The sequence below is a fragment of the Sebastes fasciatus genome, chromosome 6 (genome assembly GCF_043250625.1).
Source record: "Sebastes fasciatus isolate fSebFas1 chromosome 6, fSebFas1.pri, whole genome shotgun sequence".
Classification (NCBI taxonomy): Eukaryota; Metazoa; Chordata; class Actinopteri; order Perciformes; family Sebastidae; genus Sebastes; species Sebastes fasciatus.
This window is the reverse complement of record NC_133800.1, coordinates 14,373,981-14,390,348: the sequence shown is the minus strand read 5'-3', so window position 1 is coordinate 14,390,348 and position 16,368 is coordinate 14,373,981. Positions and strand designations below refer to the sequence as shown.

General features: G+C 41.1%; 1 protein-coding gene across 1 annotated transcript; it reads right to left on the bottom strand.

Moving 5' to 3' along the window:
• Positions 1-598: 598 nt before the first annotated feature.
• Positions 599-15,567, bottom strand: slc1a3a (solute carrier family 1 member 3a). The gene is made up of 10 exons (XM_074637810.1): positions 15,428-15,567; positions 14,565-14,899; positions 13,104-13,241; positions 6,668-6,872; positions 6,444-6,486; positions 5,129-5,397; positions 4,817-5,050; positions 4,102-4,296; positions 3,161-3,295; positions 599-2,474 (listed from the first exon to the last, which is right to left on the bottom strand). The coding sequence occupies exons 2-10, from the start codon at positions 14,746-14,748 to the stop codon at positions 2,267-2,269; spliced, it is 1,611 nt and encodes a 536-aa protein (XP_074493911.1). The 5' UTR covers positions 14,749-14,899; positions 15,428-15,567; the 3' UTR covers positions 599-2,266.
• Positions 15,568-16,368: the final 801 nt, after the last annotated feature.

Here is a 16,368-nt window from a genome sequence, read left to right as displayed (position 1 = left end):
TTTAGTAGATCTTGGTCATGGTGTTCTCTCAGACGTTGTGCTTTTCATTTTTGTGCTTCGTGATCATATTTTCATTTTACCGCTATTCTGTCCAGCAGTGACGTATTATTTGAAAACCAAATTGACCTTATGAACATGGTCACATTATGGGGCCAGGTTCATAAGGTCTGATTGGGTAGATGTGGGCCACTTCTACCCCATCAGCTACTTAGTTTTTTTTAATGTTTCCTATGGGCCAGTAGGGGTAACATTATTTTTTCTCTGAAGTACGTTTAAATAATTAAAAATAATCTGGCCAATCTGGGGCCCTTGCAAACATTGAGGCCCCTAGGCTGCAGCCTAGGTCAGCCTGTGCATTAATCCACCCCAGCAGACAGGCAATAGAGTTCTGGTGTACAGAATAGACCAAAAATGACAGTATAGACAATCAGGATGACAAATTATAAATAGAATGTAAACATGAAGAATATGGAGGCAGGAGGATGTCAAATGAGGATTTAAAACATTTAAAGACATCTACCCATCAACACATATCTATCTTAGAGGCTTAGCTTAGAATTCACAGAGCTTTCAGATAAAATGATAAATACTCAACCACTGATTTCATCTTTTTTATTCATAAAAAATCCATGCAAGATAAAACTACAGCTATTGTTCAGTCACATGTGAATTCATGAGAGAAACAGTCATTTCAAGAGAAACACCAGCAACTGTAAACAAAGGAACTATTCCATTTCCTCAAGTGTTTAAAGGAAAACATTTGGTCCTTCAAATCAGCCAGTTGTGCATTTGCACAAGGAACTAGAGGGATTGTTAGTTTGGTCATTAGGTTTGATAGAGAGAGCATGGTTACAACATCTTTACATACGCAATCCTCAAGTAACCTTTTACAATTTAAATCTACAATTAATGTACACATTTATCTACATTTCTCTATACAAATACAGTATATTCAGAAGAATCCTCTATACAAAGCAACGTCTATGTTACATTTGTTCTGTATACTGAATTAGCTAAAGCTAGCTAAAATAAACGACAGGCATTCATATTAAATCAAATGAAATAAACATTCGATTGTATTATCTAAAGTAAGCTGAATTAAGAATAGTCAATTGAAAAATTATATATCCAACCTACTGACTATCATTTTACTAATTTAACAAAAAAACTAATATTTCATACTGACATGTGAATGTTTCAATCAAATCATTTTTAGTTCCATGTCCATGTTAGAGGGCCCAATCACCATGAGAATTTATCAGAAATAAAATCATTACTGTATTATTGTGTGCGGGTTAGCGATTTGTTTGGGTAAGATTTAATTAAACTACAGAAATTTGGAAAGTATTTTTGGTGCTTTTTTGGTTGAAATATAATGGCTTAAAAATTCTGATTTGATTACATTTCAAATTCTCAGCAAATATTCTGATAAAAACATGGCTGAGGGATTTTGGTTCATCAGTCTTAGTGATTGTAATGATTGGTTTGTAACATAAAGGCTGGAAAGACAAGATATTCTGACAACTTCAAATAGGACTTCCTGGTTTGGACGTTTACAGGACAAAGGTATGTGTGCCTTAGGGTAAATTACATCATTCACTCACTCTGTTGAAGTCTGTACACCAAATTATAGAAAATAAAGCCACTAGTGTCTGTACAGAAGTTTGTAAATTAGCAGCCCTTTTCCCCCAAAGAAGTCGGCCCTGTCACCCCAGTGTATGTGCATGATATCCAACACTTTTCACATCAATCTCAAGAGAGATTTCACTTACATTTTTCACATACAACACGGCTCAAACAAAACAAAAGCAACAACTTTAAAGTCAGAAAAAGTCTGTGCAAGTTTGGGCTGTAGTCTGCTGTGGTGTTAAGACTCAAAGCAACGCTGACCTCTAGTGGGGGAGATTAGTCATCACAGTTCTGAGAGGAGTTTTGATATGGCATGCAGGCCACCAGGCTCTAGAGTAGTTCATTCTTAATAGTAAACAGCTGCCACCCTATGGCAAATACACATAGTACTCTTAAACCCTTAGAAAAACAATGCAACAGTGAACCATTTCAAGTGTGTCAGGAAAGCCCACACTAGACCTCACACATTAGTGGAACTCATCTTGGCTGAAATATATTCTAGCTGTAGATCAATTTAATTTGAACCCTCCAATCTTGTGAGAGGAAGGTTTGCACATTAAGAAGAGCTTTGTTTGAGAACGTGGTTCAATGCAGCGCAATGGTTTTCCTAAGAATGTACGCAACCTCGGAGAAAAATCTACATCTTGGTCTCGCTGTCAGCAGGCCTCTCGTTGTCAAACTCGTTCTCCTGGCAGATGAGCTGGTACGGCTTCTTGTCCGCCTCCTCCACCACTGAGTTGCCCACCTCGGGGTCCTTCTTCTGCAACTCGTGGCGAGACAGGTGTTCCACTATACCTGCACCAATGGAGTCTCCAAGGACGTTGGTGACGGTGCGCAATCGGTCCCTGAGGAAAGACAGAGGACAGGTGAGGACAAGAGGCAGAGAGAAAACAAGACATGACAAGATGAAACAAGACAAGACAAGACTAAACAATATAAGACAAAAAAGACAGGATAAGACAAGACAGAACAACAGCCGCCATAAAAACACTAAAGACGACAATGAATATTAAACAATTTCATTGAAGACATTGGAAATTAAATCCACATGGAGTGTCTATAAATGTGTGTACATAAAAGAATCACTGGTAAACATACTTTTATTTGCTCCAGGCAATTTTCAAACCACATGAAAAACAGCCAGTAGATAGGAGGAAGTTGGGCTTTGCACTGGGATTGGACGCTGACTCAATACAAACCAGATGGATGGACAAGGAATGTGAAGGGAGTGTCTCTGGAAGCCGTCAACTCAGGAGTGTACAGCACACTAAGTTGATCCCTTGTAACCCCTTAAATCCCCCTGGGCGGAGCCTAATTGAATTCCTACCACACTATACTTTTACTATTACATTACAACTATATTTCCTCATGATTTAACCCTCTTCCTTCCTCCATAAATCCAACATTTTCCAGTTTGTAGTCCTACAGAGAGCTGGCGCTACTTGAGGAAATATCTAGATCATGTTTTTTTTTGTTGACTTTCACATTTTAAGTGAATAGTTTCCTAAGATTTCATATAGCCAATACTTACAGGAACCAATCAACTGCAATGATGAGTGAGATGTCATCAGTGGGCAGGCCTACAGACGTTAGCACTATAATCATGGTGACCAGTCCTGCTTGAGGGATTCCAGCTGCTCCGATACTGGCTGCTGTGGCTGTGATGCTGATGGGGAAAAAGGCAGATGGAGAGAAATTTGAATTGTCTAAAAAACATTAATGCTGTGCAACTGGTGGAAAGTTACTTATAAAGCTGCAACCTGTGGTTTTGAGGCTTGGAGATGTTTCACTTGGGTTAAGCAGAATATTTTATGGAGTATTTTTCATCCAAAACTGATTCAACTCTCAGAGCAGGCGAGGTTTACTGAATCAAATCCTTCTGGGTCATTTTAAATTACTGAATGAACGACATTATTGATGAATGTTTAAAGGAACAGTGTGTATCATTTCAGGGGGATCTATTAGCACAAATGGAATATAATATTCATAACTGTTTTCATTAGTGTATAATCACCTGAAACTAAGAGTCGTTGTGTTTTCGTTATCTTAGAATGAGTCCTTCATATATACAGAGGGAGCAGGTCCTCTTCACGGAGTCCACCATGTTTCTACATTAGCCCAGAATGGACAAACCAAACGCTGGGTCTAAAGAGAGCCTTTCACATTTTTAAGTTACCCGAAGGTCACCGTAGTTCTCCGACACGCTTGTGAAACTGCGTTAACGTGAGCCACAGAGTGCAAAACCGTGGTACTGCCAGCCGCCGTCTGACTTCCACTGCTCCTAAAGTAGTGTTATTATAGTAAGGATGGCCTCTGAGCGAGGCGAACAGTGTTACCACGTTTTTGCACTCACATTACCGCAGTCTTGGAAAGGAAGGAGTGAGCGGGAGAGTTACTCAGTTGCAATCTGCAACCACACCACTAGATGCTGCCAAATCCTATACATTTCACATTTAAAGTATTATCACATACCTGATGGTGAGAATCTGTCCAAAGTTAAGGTCATAATCATTGACCTGGGCGATAAAGATAGCAGCCAGGGCTTCATATAGAGCTGTGCCATCCATGTTTATAGTGGCGCCGACAGGTAGCACGAAGCGGGTCACGCGCTTGTCCACCTTGTTGTTTTCCTCCAGGCATTTAAAAGTGATGGGCAACGTTGCAGAACTGAGAGGGGATAGAGGGAGAGAGAGAGAGAGAGAGAGAGAGAGAGGGTGAAACAAACAGAGACAGAGGAAAAATTAACCCAGTCTGTTAGAAATTAGAAGTTAAAGTTGCTGAATCATGCGTCTCAACGCTCATCATCTGTAGCATTCATGGAGACTGACTGTAGACCAAAGTCTAAAACCACTCCCTGAAAGTCAGCTATAATTTAACAGCCGATTAGACTGTTGTCAGGCTATTAGACAGATGTTATTGGTCCCTATAAGCACCTAGATGTGGGTCAATAGGAGCCTGCTACACCCACTATTAGGTTTTTATCATCTATTCACATGGCTTAGCTAACTTATCTTTTGTGCCTGTTTCTTTTTTTTGTGTCTTAACTGTTTTTCTAGCAGTGAAGCAATGCCATTTCATCCCCCTGTACACTGAGTATTGTGTATGAGAGAATGACAATACATTCTACATTGACCTATCTTATCAGTCTATGAGATTTTGATATATAACACTTAACCCAGTCACATACCTTGAGGAAGTTCCCAGGGCAGTGATGAGTGCCTGCAACAGCCCAGCGATGAAAACAAAGGGGTTCTTCCTGGTGATGACGAAGTAGAGCGTCGGCAGGACAAAGAAGGCGTGGACGGACAGGCCGCAAATGACTGTCACTGTGTACATCCCCAGCTGGCCACCCATGGATGTGATGTCATCCATCTCCACGATCTTACCAGCAATCAGGAACAGGATACCGATAGGGGCGTACCTGAGGGTCGATGAGTGTTATTGTGAGTTCAGATCCAACACTTCATTCTACATTAACTCCATCCCTTTTGGTACTTACCACATGATTATGGCGACCAGCTTCATGATGGCTTCATTGAGACAGTCGAAGAAGTCCTTTAGTGGCTGCCCCTGTTCCTTCATGCTGCTGATGATTAGGCCGAAGCAGATGGAGAACATCACCAGGCCGAGAGCGTTGACTCCATTAACCGATCCCGGCACTGGGATCATCTCCTCCCTGGTTATCTCCTGGCTACCGTTGACTGTGAATATAGTGTCATTCACTGTCATCTTCATATGGACTACTCGCTTGGCATACTGCGTCTTGAACTGGAGAAAAGACGGGTTAAATAAAATAAATAAAAAATCCTGGGTCATATAAACATTTTCTTATAATAACACTTTTATAAATACTTATTTAGTAATATTTGAGATTCAGGGTCATGGAAGATATAGCAAGTAGATGTAGCTTGTTGAATATGAAGAAAATGTGCCTACAACATTCGAAGATTTTGCAGGGTAACATGTTAAATTTCAATTCTTTACACTAAAGTGAACAAATGAATCAGAATGCAGTTATTTTGTTTGTGCTTTCAACTTCCTATATTACCGACTGGTACACAAAATGTCACAATCCCAACTGCCTAAAATGGGTTGGAATAAGGAAGTGAAAGTGGCACAGATACAAGGGTTCGGCGTGTCAGGTGTAAACATTGGCAGCTGGGCATCTGATGTGTTTTTAATATGGATGGCAATTTTAGATTTAAAGAGGACCTATTATGCTTATTTTCAGGTTCATACTTGTATTTTGGGTTTCTAATAGAACATGTTTACATGCTTTAATGTTAAAAAAACACTGCCCCCCCTGACCCCCTCTGTTGGTCACACTGTTGTGATTGGTCATCTGAACCAAACTCTTTGGACTTCGCTCCAGCTCCGCTCTAACTAGCTTTGTTTGAAGGCGTTCCAAACTACGTTATGGAAGAAAAGGCCGGACTTCAATGAAGGCGTTTCAGGCAGTTCAGGAGCAGTGTTCCTGTAGGGGAGAGTAACTCCCTTTGGCTTGGACTTTGGGCTTTGTAACTTTGCGAACCTTTTACATGCACACAAACTATATAACTCACTAAAGGAAAGGGAAAAAGCACATAATAGGTCCCCTTTAACTGCTGAGGAATTTAATTCCCAGTAAATAGTTAAAAGTCCACAGGGATGCAAATGGCAATATGAACATACAAAATTAAAGTACTGCAGAGGCTTTAAACAACGCAAAATGTGCACTCACTCAGGCACATCTGCTAAAATGAGACAATTAAGGAATAAAACATGTCATGTAACTGTAGAATGAAGAAAGAGAGAGGATGTGGTGGGAGAGTTACCTGTTTGGTGCACGCCTCCACAAGGTTAGGAGGAAACATGTTTCTAGAAAACACAATAAAAGAGGTACATTTTGGTTAGGTAATTACTTACCAATTACAAATGCACATTGCTAAAAAACAGACTTATGATATATAAAATATTTGGGTCAGAATCAGTGTACTGGATTGCTCTGGTGAGTGTGTTTGGTTGTTCAAGGTGCATACATGTGTGAGTGTGTAAGTACCTGATGAGGTCCAGGAAGGCATCAGCGGGGCTGATCTGCTCTATCTGCTGCTTATTGGTGAACTCATCCTTTGATCCTTTTCCAGGGTGAATGACGAGCACCATGACGATACCGATGAACACAGCGATGACGGTGGTGGTGGTGTAGTAGATCACGGCCCTCATACCCATTTTACCAGAAGCACGACCGTCCAGAGCGGCCATACCTGAAAAGGACATATCATTCTAAATCATTGGTTCTCAACCTTTTTCCTTAAGGGTACCCCTTTTCTATCATTGGATAGAAGACCCCTGACTAAGTGACACATTCAGAACAGAACAACTGACAAACTGTACAATTAACCCAAATAGTGATTGCAATAACTGCAGGAAGTTTGTGTAAAATGAACAATTTGGATGAATTGAGCAGATTATTTCTTGTTAATATTGCATCAGAGATGTGTAATCCTGTTATTTGTTGCAACTTTTAATACAATTCTGTCTGTATTATGTATTTTTTTCATTCTTAACAATCATAGATACTTCACAGGCGTCTTCTTTTCTGACAAATTCAGTGTTTTCTTCTCCCTGACGCTTGGCCATTGTTCTATTAGATCTTTGGTTGTTTGGTCTTCACCGTGCTCTTATCCTGTTTATATCTTAATCAATAATCCAAACATTAAAAATAACAATTTCATTTAGTTTTCTTCACAGAAATGACTGAAATGCTGAGATATAGGCCATCTGTATATTTTTGTTAAAAGTTGTCTTACACTCCTTAAAATCAAAAAGGCTTGGCGACCCCCCATGATGCATTGGCGACCCCTAGTAGGGGTTGGGACCCGCAGGTTGGGAAACAGTAATCTAAATCAATCTATATCAGTACAAAAGGGTTTATCCTCCAAAGAGTTTCTCTAGTTTCATTCATTCACTTGCTTCACAATTAGACACAACTAGCTTTCAGTCACAAGCACTTAAATAAAATAACCAAAAATCAAATGTTACCTACATATAGTTGCATCAAGAGAGTGACTTTCAAATAGATTGCATTAATCTAAAAATCAAGTTAATAAAAAGTACTGCATCTTTGTTATTGTTTCTTTCTATACATGATAAAAACATCTCTATCATCTTTAGTCATGCTGCTCTGTGACCTTACAGTTTGCATAGATGTGTCACTTACTTGTGTCCCTATGAGCATACAGTTAGCCTGGGAAAAGATGCTGTAATTATAGGTGGAATACACCCATCTGGATTATCTGACTAACTATCTGTGACAACAAAGAGCAGCAGGAAACACAATCTGACTCTGACCTTTACTGGTGGGAAAGCAACACCTACTGTACAGCACCCAGGGGCAGATCTAATACACAAAATCTGTTTACATACTATATATTCAACATATACAGATCATATATTTTAATTATATAGCTGCAGCTGGGAGAAATTATTTGATAACATGCCAGAGATTATGTTTTCAAATTGTGATTTTGTGCTTTTGCTAGATGTGTTAAAGGTTTCACCCCACAGTAGAGTAGATTGGCATCATTCAAATTACAGCGCTGTATGTCCCCAACTGTGACATTAGTTTGCTGTGAACACAGAGAGCAGACGGAGCAACAGTCTGACTGAAAATACAAACACAGCGCTGTTTTATGCAGAAAAAAATGTGTTGCAGCATGATTCAGAAGAAACAGCTGATGATCGAGTTACAAATAGGGGTGTCGTGATATGCTGTACCGGTACTGGCGTTAAACGTGATGTTAGAAAATGAAATATTGATATCATGTTAATAATACACATATAATATTGTGTAAATAATCCAGCGCCTCTTGAGTCACGCTTTTGGTTACAGACTCTCTCTCCAACTCACTCTACTTGTATTTTTTGTGTAAGTCATTTGCCAAAAAAGAGAAAAAAACACACAGTAAACAAAGTTTTTTTTTTTTCAATTTTTCTATAGGTATCGCGATAATATCGTTATTGTGAATTCTTTTGGCCACAATAATCGTGTAGTGAAAATCTGATATCCTGACAGCCCTAATCACACAGAAATACTTTGCTCCCTGTTTATCATTCCTGCAAGGAAGGCAGCAATTATACACAACCTAAAATATGTGGTGAGTTTTATTTTACAGGCATGCTAAAAAGCCACAAAACCATTTCAGATTGCATGAGAAATAGTTTTCACAAAGCTGGTTCTCAGTGAAGAAAAACTAAAGTTTTATACGAGCCAGAGAGTAGTTTGACGGCGTCACAGAGGCTGGAGTCTAAACTGTCCCCCGCAGTTCTAATAGCATTAAACAGATTTTTCAGGGAAACGGTGGTAAACAGAAATATTTAATGAGTATTCAATATTCAGAGAACTGGATTTGAAAACAGACAAGCTGCCTCAATAGAGATGACGATGGTGTTGTATTTTCAAAGTGTCAGGTCCTATAATGGCCATTATCTTCATTCAGAGCTGTACAAGGCAAAGCAGGCTTTGTGTGATGGGAGATGTATGTGTTATGTGGCACTTTGACACTGTTTGTATGTGTGTGTGTGTGTGTGTGTGTGTGTGTGTGTGTGTGTGTGTGTGTGCGTGTGTGTACCTACTGCCCCCTCTCTGCTCCTCTTGTCTCAACATACCCAGGACTTAGCCTTTTATCCAACTCTTTTTGATCCTCTTCGTCCCCTCCTCATCCTTCCCTCCCTCATTCTCTTCTCCCCAAATTCTTCACCTCCTCCTCCTCTCCCTACCTCCCCTCCATCCCCACCTCTTGTTTCAGGGTGCCCCCTAGCACCCCTCCCCTGCTCTTCCTCCTCTCCCACCCCACCCCCATCTTTGCCTCCCTGCCTCTTCTCCTTTTCTTGCTCGCTGATCTTATTGCTGCAATCCTTTCACTGCCACCCTTTTCCTCCCACTCTCCTCCTATTCCTTTTCTGACAGCCCTGGGAAAACTTGTTGACTTAGTCAGTGCCCGCACGCACACAATGATCCCCAGCCTGTTGTCCAGGCAACAACGGACGCAGCCTCACCAATTCCATCCTTTCAAAAGAAGATTGAAGGAGAGCGGGGAGAATGACTTTGTTTCTGGGGAATGTTCATCAAACACAAAAGTATAGGCCCACGGGGGGAAGTTGAAACGCAGGACATAGCGACTGCAAGAGGTCTGACCAGAGGGCAGTTAACATCCACTGATGCTGAGCTGGGTAAAGACTGACTCCACAGTTCTAGCAAGACTTTAACTGAAGGCCTGCAGTCAGATGATATCGCAACACGTCAGTCTATGGAGCTGAATAGACTTAATAATCAATTTTAATTTGTTACAGCCTCTCAATTTTTTTCAAATCTTATACGATACTATACTGAACAGCTGACTGAAGCTTTAAGTAAAATTTTCAATCCATGAGTTGACATTTATTGGACAGTTTTTACAACTTCTTCATTATTTATTTTCTACCTTTATGTTGCGGCCTGTATTTAACAAAGTCACAAAGAATCTGTCCAGGTATTTAACACCGTCTTCATCATCCTCTCCATTCTTGTCCTGGTCTTCCCATTGACTCCCTCCCCCGCCTACATTCACACTCCCCTTCCAGCGACCTCCTCTGTAATCATCCTCTTTTTCCTCTTTTTACTGCCCAAACCCTCTCTCCCTGTCCAGCCCCCTTCTTGGCTTTATTAAGACTCTGTGGTGGACTCCTAGCTCTGGTAATGAAATGCCTGAAGACAATATGGATTTTGTGGCAATCACAAGTTGAGTGGTTTGTTTGAAGTCTCTCATAATCCTTGATCCTTGTTTCTCTCTTCCTGTCTGTCCACTACCTTCTACCTTGCAGGGCCCCTCTGGACTCAAACTCTCTGAGTCCCAATTCAACCGTACTTTTACAAGGGATCAGAATTCAGAGGCAAACCATTTCACATAGAGGCACAATTCAGCCTTTTAGGGGTGTGACAGTCAGTTTACACAGGAGCCTCGCGTTTGCAGAAGTCATAGGAGGTGAGCTCTGCATGTTCTTATTCTCTAAAATATGTTACTCTCAAAGTCGCGTCCAAGTCATATTTAAAGCAATCACTGCTCTAGAAATAAAACTTAATTACATTGATGCTGTGGGACATTGTTTCTTATAGAGAAGTTGGTGAATCCAGCCTACAGTATGCTATGGAGATAGAACCACAGATAAACATGCAGCTAAAGTGGGTCAAAACACTCTTCAAGATCAAGAGAAGCTGTTATCCTCTAAAGTAACCTAAGACCTCTCATATTACTTTTCAACTGAGGTCATAGTTTCAGCAGAAATCTGAAAAACGGTGGGAGTTTTCGTAAACTTGAGATCTACAGCTGGGTTGCAGGTGTTCAAAAAGTATGTAGTAACTTTCTTCCTGTGTGAGTAAAGGAAATCTAATAATCTAATAATCTATTGATTCTCCTGTTTTACTGTTTTGAAAATCAAAATTCCTTCATTATAGTGGCAGTGTGTGTGTGTGTATATGTTTATGTGTGTGTGTATGTGTGTGTGTTTTGGTGAAACAGTTACTTTTCACAGCATCAGTTGTTGTTGCTGTTGTTGCTGTGACCTCTGAACTCAATCTACTAAATTTCCAACAGTTGGCTGATAGTATCTCCATGAGAGTTGTAAAATTATTTATAGTGCTGCAATAAATCATGTAGGAGTTCATTTGCATTCAGTTTGTAATAATAATAAATTACATTTATTTGTAAAGCGCTTTTCTAGACCCAAACCAAAGTAAAAGTACAGTGTGTTATTTGTAGTATTATAATAGTTGACTGTTTCTACTCTAATGACAACTTTAAATCAGATAACATTGCTTCTAATAAGTGCACATGTGCACACACACACAGACATCATGAGAAAGGAGCCGTGTGGTGGATGACTTGTCTACAAAACAGCACTCTTTGTTGGTTTCCACATGTTGTAGTTGCTGTCATGTGACATGATGTCAGAGGATGCTGATGTCACGCCCCGCTGCAGCAGCACAAAGCAGGTTATTATCGGACAGCGTGTCACTGTCATCCCTTCAGGAGACGGGCCTCTCGCTCTGTCAATCGCTGCTCAAGGACTGGACATGTGGTCTCAGTATGTCCCGCCTACCTTCGCCAGCCAGTGCTGCTGACCAGTGTTTTTGGAAAGTCACGTGTTAACACGACTCTATCTACACCTTTGTTTCCACAACAAGTGGAGGCTCTGCTCAAACCAACAGGCCTTTGCCCCTGGAAGAAAACATCCCTGCGTGTCTGACTGGGTTTATGAACCATGTCAACAGTGACGAATGAACTCACTACATACCTGGATTAGGACTGAAAAGTTGTCATATGTTTGTGGGTTTTTTTCAACAGCGGCCCAAATACAAGTGAGCTGCAGCAGTTACAAGATGTTCTGAAACCACAAAGTAATCCAGCCCACAGATTCTGAATTGCTTATTCAATGAAAACACAATAAAGTTGGGATCGCTTTGGTAATGTTGTATCAAGATTAAGACCATTACAATATGGGTCAAGCATGTGATAGAAACCAGTTCAAAATATTATCTCTCTTTATCTGGCTCATGAGGTCATCCTAACCCATCCCCCACTGGGCCCAAAACCAACAAACAGCGTCGAGTGAACAAACAGCTGGCTCACTCTGCCACTCATGAAATACATGTACGTCAGAAGAGCCACAAAACAAACAAACAGTAATATCACTGCCATGAACTCTATACATAGAAAACACATGCTACCTGCAAAACATTTAACAAAAATCTCATATAAACAAAGTCGGAGTGTGGGCCTACTTTTTCCATATGTGCAAACTGAAGTTGTGCTTCACTTCAAGCTAGTAGAGACAGTGTTAGGGGACACAGTAGTTGAAGGCGATGGGGTTTTGTCTGGTGGGGGGCTATTTCTACAGTGGTTGAAGCCGTGGAGCCATGCTGAGCAGACATGTTGCAGATGTGCAGGTAAAAGAAAACGTCAGGATTTGTCTGGTATTAGAAGATGCAGTTGAGAGCTGTGTGTGGTGACTAAGTTGTTTGATATATATTTAGAACAAAACAGTGTCACACAGGCTTGAACTGTAACTGTCGAAGTTATGTGTGCTTATTTTAGATATCTGGGGTACATTTGAACTAAAAATAGCCAACGCGTTTCACCGTATAATGATGTTACAACCACAAGGGAATGCTTTTGTGTAAGCCTTGGGTGTGTGCATCATTTATTTTGTCAACATTATTGATGCAATTAGTAAATAATTTCTATCAGATTCACATGCATGAGAAATATTTCAGTTTGTTTATCAGTAACTGAAAATAAACAGATTCAAAAAGCAAGAATACCATCTCTGTCTCAAGTCTTTCTGTGTGACCGTACAAAAGAATAGAAGAGCAAGAGGTCAAATTAACTAATTAAATGAATAAAAACTCTGGTCGGAAATGTCCTGATGGCACAAAAATGGCCTGATGTTGTTCGTACCTGTGATGAGGCTGGAAACCAGCAGGGGCAGCACCAGCATCTGAAGCATCCTCATCAGCAGCTCTCCAGGGAAAGAGAAGAACTTCACCTGCCGGTAAGACATCTTGTAAGGCCGCAGGGAAAATCCCAGGATGATGCCTGCAATGAGGATCAGATGTGGAAGAAAAGTCAAGACTTTATCAGGACATTTCACAACATTTACACGACTAGACCATAAGAGAGTCCCAGATTTGACACTTGTAGTTGGATATTATCATACATCCATCCATTATCTGTAACTGCTTATCCTATTCTGGGTCACGGGGGGGCTGGAGCCGGACCTCAGCTGACATTGGGCGAAGGCGGGGTACACCCTGGACAGGCCGCTAGACCATGGCATGGCTGACACATAGAGACAGACAACCATTTACACCTTCGGGCAATTCAGAGTCAACAATTAACCTAACCTGCATGTCTTTGGACTGTAAGAGGAAACCGGAGAAAACCCACATTAACATGCAAACTCCACACAGAAGGGCCCCAAGCCAGATTCGAACCTGCGACCCTCTTGCTGTGAGGTGACAGTGCTAACCACTGCATCACTGTGCAGCCCTGGATATAATCATATCACAGCAAAATGTAGCATTTTTATGAATGGATATCAATACCATAATAATGCATTTAAGTTTTAGAGTGACAAAATAACACCTGAACACCTGCTTGCTCACATTTTCACAAATAAAATACAGTGGACTTTAATAAAAAGTGCAAATTTAATAATGACGCAGGAGAGGTGGAGCTACACTTTTCAAAGCATGTGAGTACATGATCATTATGTATCGTGCAATGATGTGCACAGTAAGCATTAGTAATTGCTGACTGTCACTTCCACTGTGGTCATTTTTCCAACAAATTTTTCTGGTGAAAATGTTTTGCAGAAGTTGTTTTCTTCCATCTCAGTGAAGTCTATTGTCTCAACCAGCAGTTCATCCCCTGCAGCACTAATCCACCAACAGGGCCCAGGTGGCTGACCCAGCAGCCTGAAGTGAACAATATCCTCAGGTCAAATGTGTTTGTCATGGCATGGTGTAATTCAATCAGGGCTGCAGATGTGCAGCAGTGGGTGGGCCTGGCTCACTTCCTACCGAGGCAGATCCAAAGGTTAATGGCAAGAGGTCAAGGGTCAGCTGCGGGGTCAGATAAAGGCCTGTCTGCTAAGTTCATCTGAGGTCCCTCTATTCTCTCATCTGGTGAGTTTGTTTCTATTCTTTTCCTTCTTCTGTCCTGCTACAGCGGTGTTAGTCACACCAGATTGATGGATGGTTGGGGGTAAGGTAGAAAACTTGCTGCCTTCTTCTACATGCTTGAATAGAGGAGGGGTAAAGAGAGGAGAGGACCAAACAAAGTCTTCCCCAATAATCTCCATTTTTAAATCAACTGAATCACCAATAGAGTGCACTAGTGTCTTACGTTCCCACTTACCAATAATGACAGCAGCAACGGTAAAGATCACAAAGGCATTTCTGAGGAAGAATCCTTTCACATCATCCTTTCTGATGTTCTCCACTCTCTTCTTGGCCAGCAGTGATCGGGACTGGATCCCGGCCCGGATCTGTTGGAGACCGCTCCGGGTCCTCTGCGGGTTCTCCCCGTTGCTCTGAGTCATAGCTGCCGTTGGAGTCTTCAGATCTGTTATTAACGTGTAGGAACTTGACCTCCAATTCTACTGTGATGAGGACACCTTAAAGGTGCTGCCGAATGAAACCTGTTGCTCTTCTTCCTCTCTGTCACACCTCTCCTTTGGCTTTACGAGTGTCCTGATGGAAAGGGAAGGACATATCGTGAGAGTTAGCGTTAGATATTTGAGCACAAAAAACAAGTGATGAAAGATAGACAAAGTCACACTTTTAGCTCAGTCAGATAATACAGGTTTGTAACTTTACCATTTTTTTTTGAGTTGTGCTGTGTATCATTGCTTTGCTACGCTGTATAGGAACTGTCACTTAAAACCTCAATATACAATATACAGCACATACAAAGTGGATAAAGTAATAATTATGCAACCCCCCAAAAATGCATTATAAAAAATGCATCATAAAACATAAAATACTTGAACTCCTCTGTCAATGAAATGAACACGTGTCACACCCACAACTATGAAGGCATGCAGACTTCCTCAAACATACGCTCGAGTAACTACAACAGACATGTGGTTATATATTGACACTGATTCACAGTCTCACACACAAACAAACCCCCACACACACACACACACACACACACACACACACATATACAGCTACTGGTCAAATGGTAAAATGCTAAAATAGAAGTTGTTTCTGTACCTTTAAACTTGTGCAATAAATTCCTCTGGTAATCTCAGTTTTTTCAGGGGGATAGTTCTGGTTTAAAGCCCGGTCAGTGTGAGAGGAGGGACAGAGGAGCTCTTTGGCTGTGAGCTGGTTGGTGTGAGCAACCAGCAATGAAGAGAAAGAGGAGAAAAAGAGGAGAGGGGAGGAGGAGAAAGGAAAGGCGGTGGATGAGGGAATAAAAGAGCCAGTGAGCGGATGGAGGCGGTGCTATAGTAGAAGAAAAACTAGGGTTAGTCACTCACACAGTGTGGGCTTGTGGGGAGGTGAGGCGGGAACTAAAAAAGTGAAGTAATTTAGAGGAGGAGGGGGGTACAGACAGAGGGGAGCTTGAGGAATAATGAGCTTTCTAAGCAGGAAAAAGAGAAAGGACCTTCTTGTTTTCTTCTGTCCCCCTCAGCCGTCCTTTCAAATGGTTTTTCACGCTTGATCAGTTCAGCCTGATTGGAGATTCCTGTGGCGAGGGAGTCAACAGAGAAATAAAAGTCCTCCGTCCATCAAAAGAAAAATATGGAAGTGGATTAGCCATTTATTTTGGCACATCTCCAACGGACACACTCATCAGTCAATCTGTCTTCTTTTTCTGCATTTTGGTTCATTAAACGTCTATACCAGACAAAGGTCGTCTTTTTTCTCTGAAACGCGGAGGAGTTTTTAGTTGGCTAAGCTAAACAGAGCGGGTAAATGTTTACCAAGTGCCAGTGGTACAACTGGTGCTCTGCAACGTCTGGCTTTGAAACACACAATCTATGCAAACAGTGACGCATGTTTTAAATCTGGATTTCTTTAGGTAAACTGACAGTATTTAGACAGTTAGCTGCCATTTAAACGTAATGACTACTCAAGATTTGAGATAGGAGCCGCAGTGGTTAGGAAGCAAAATACTTCCACTGAGGAGGATCCAAACATAAGCAGGC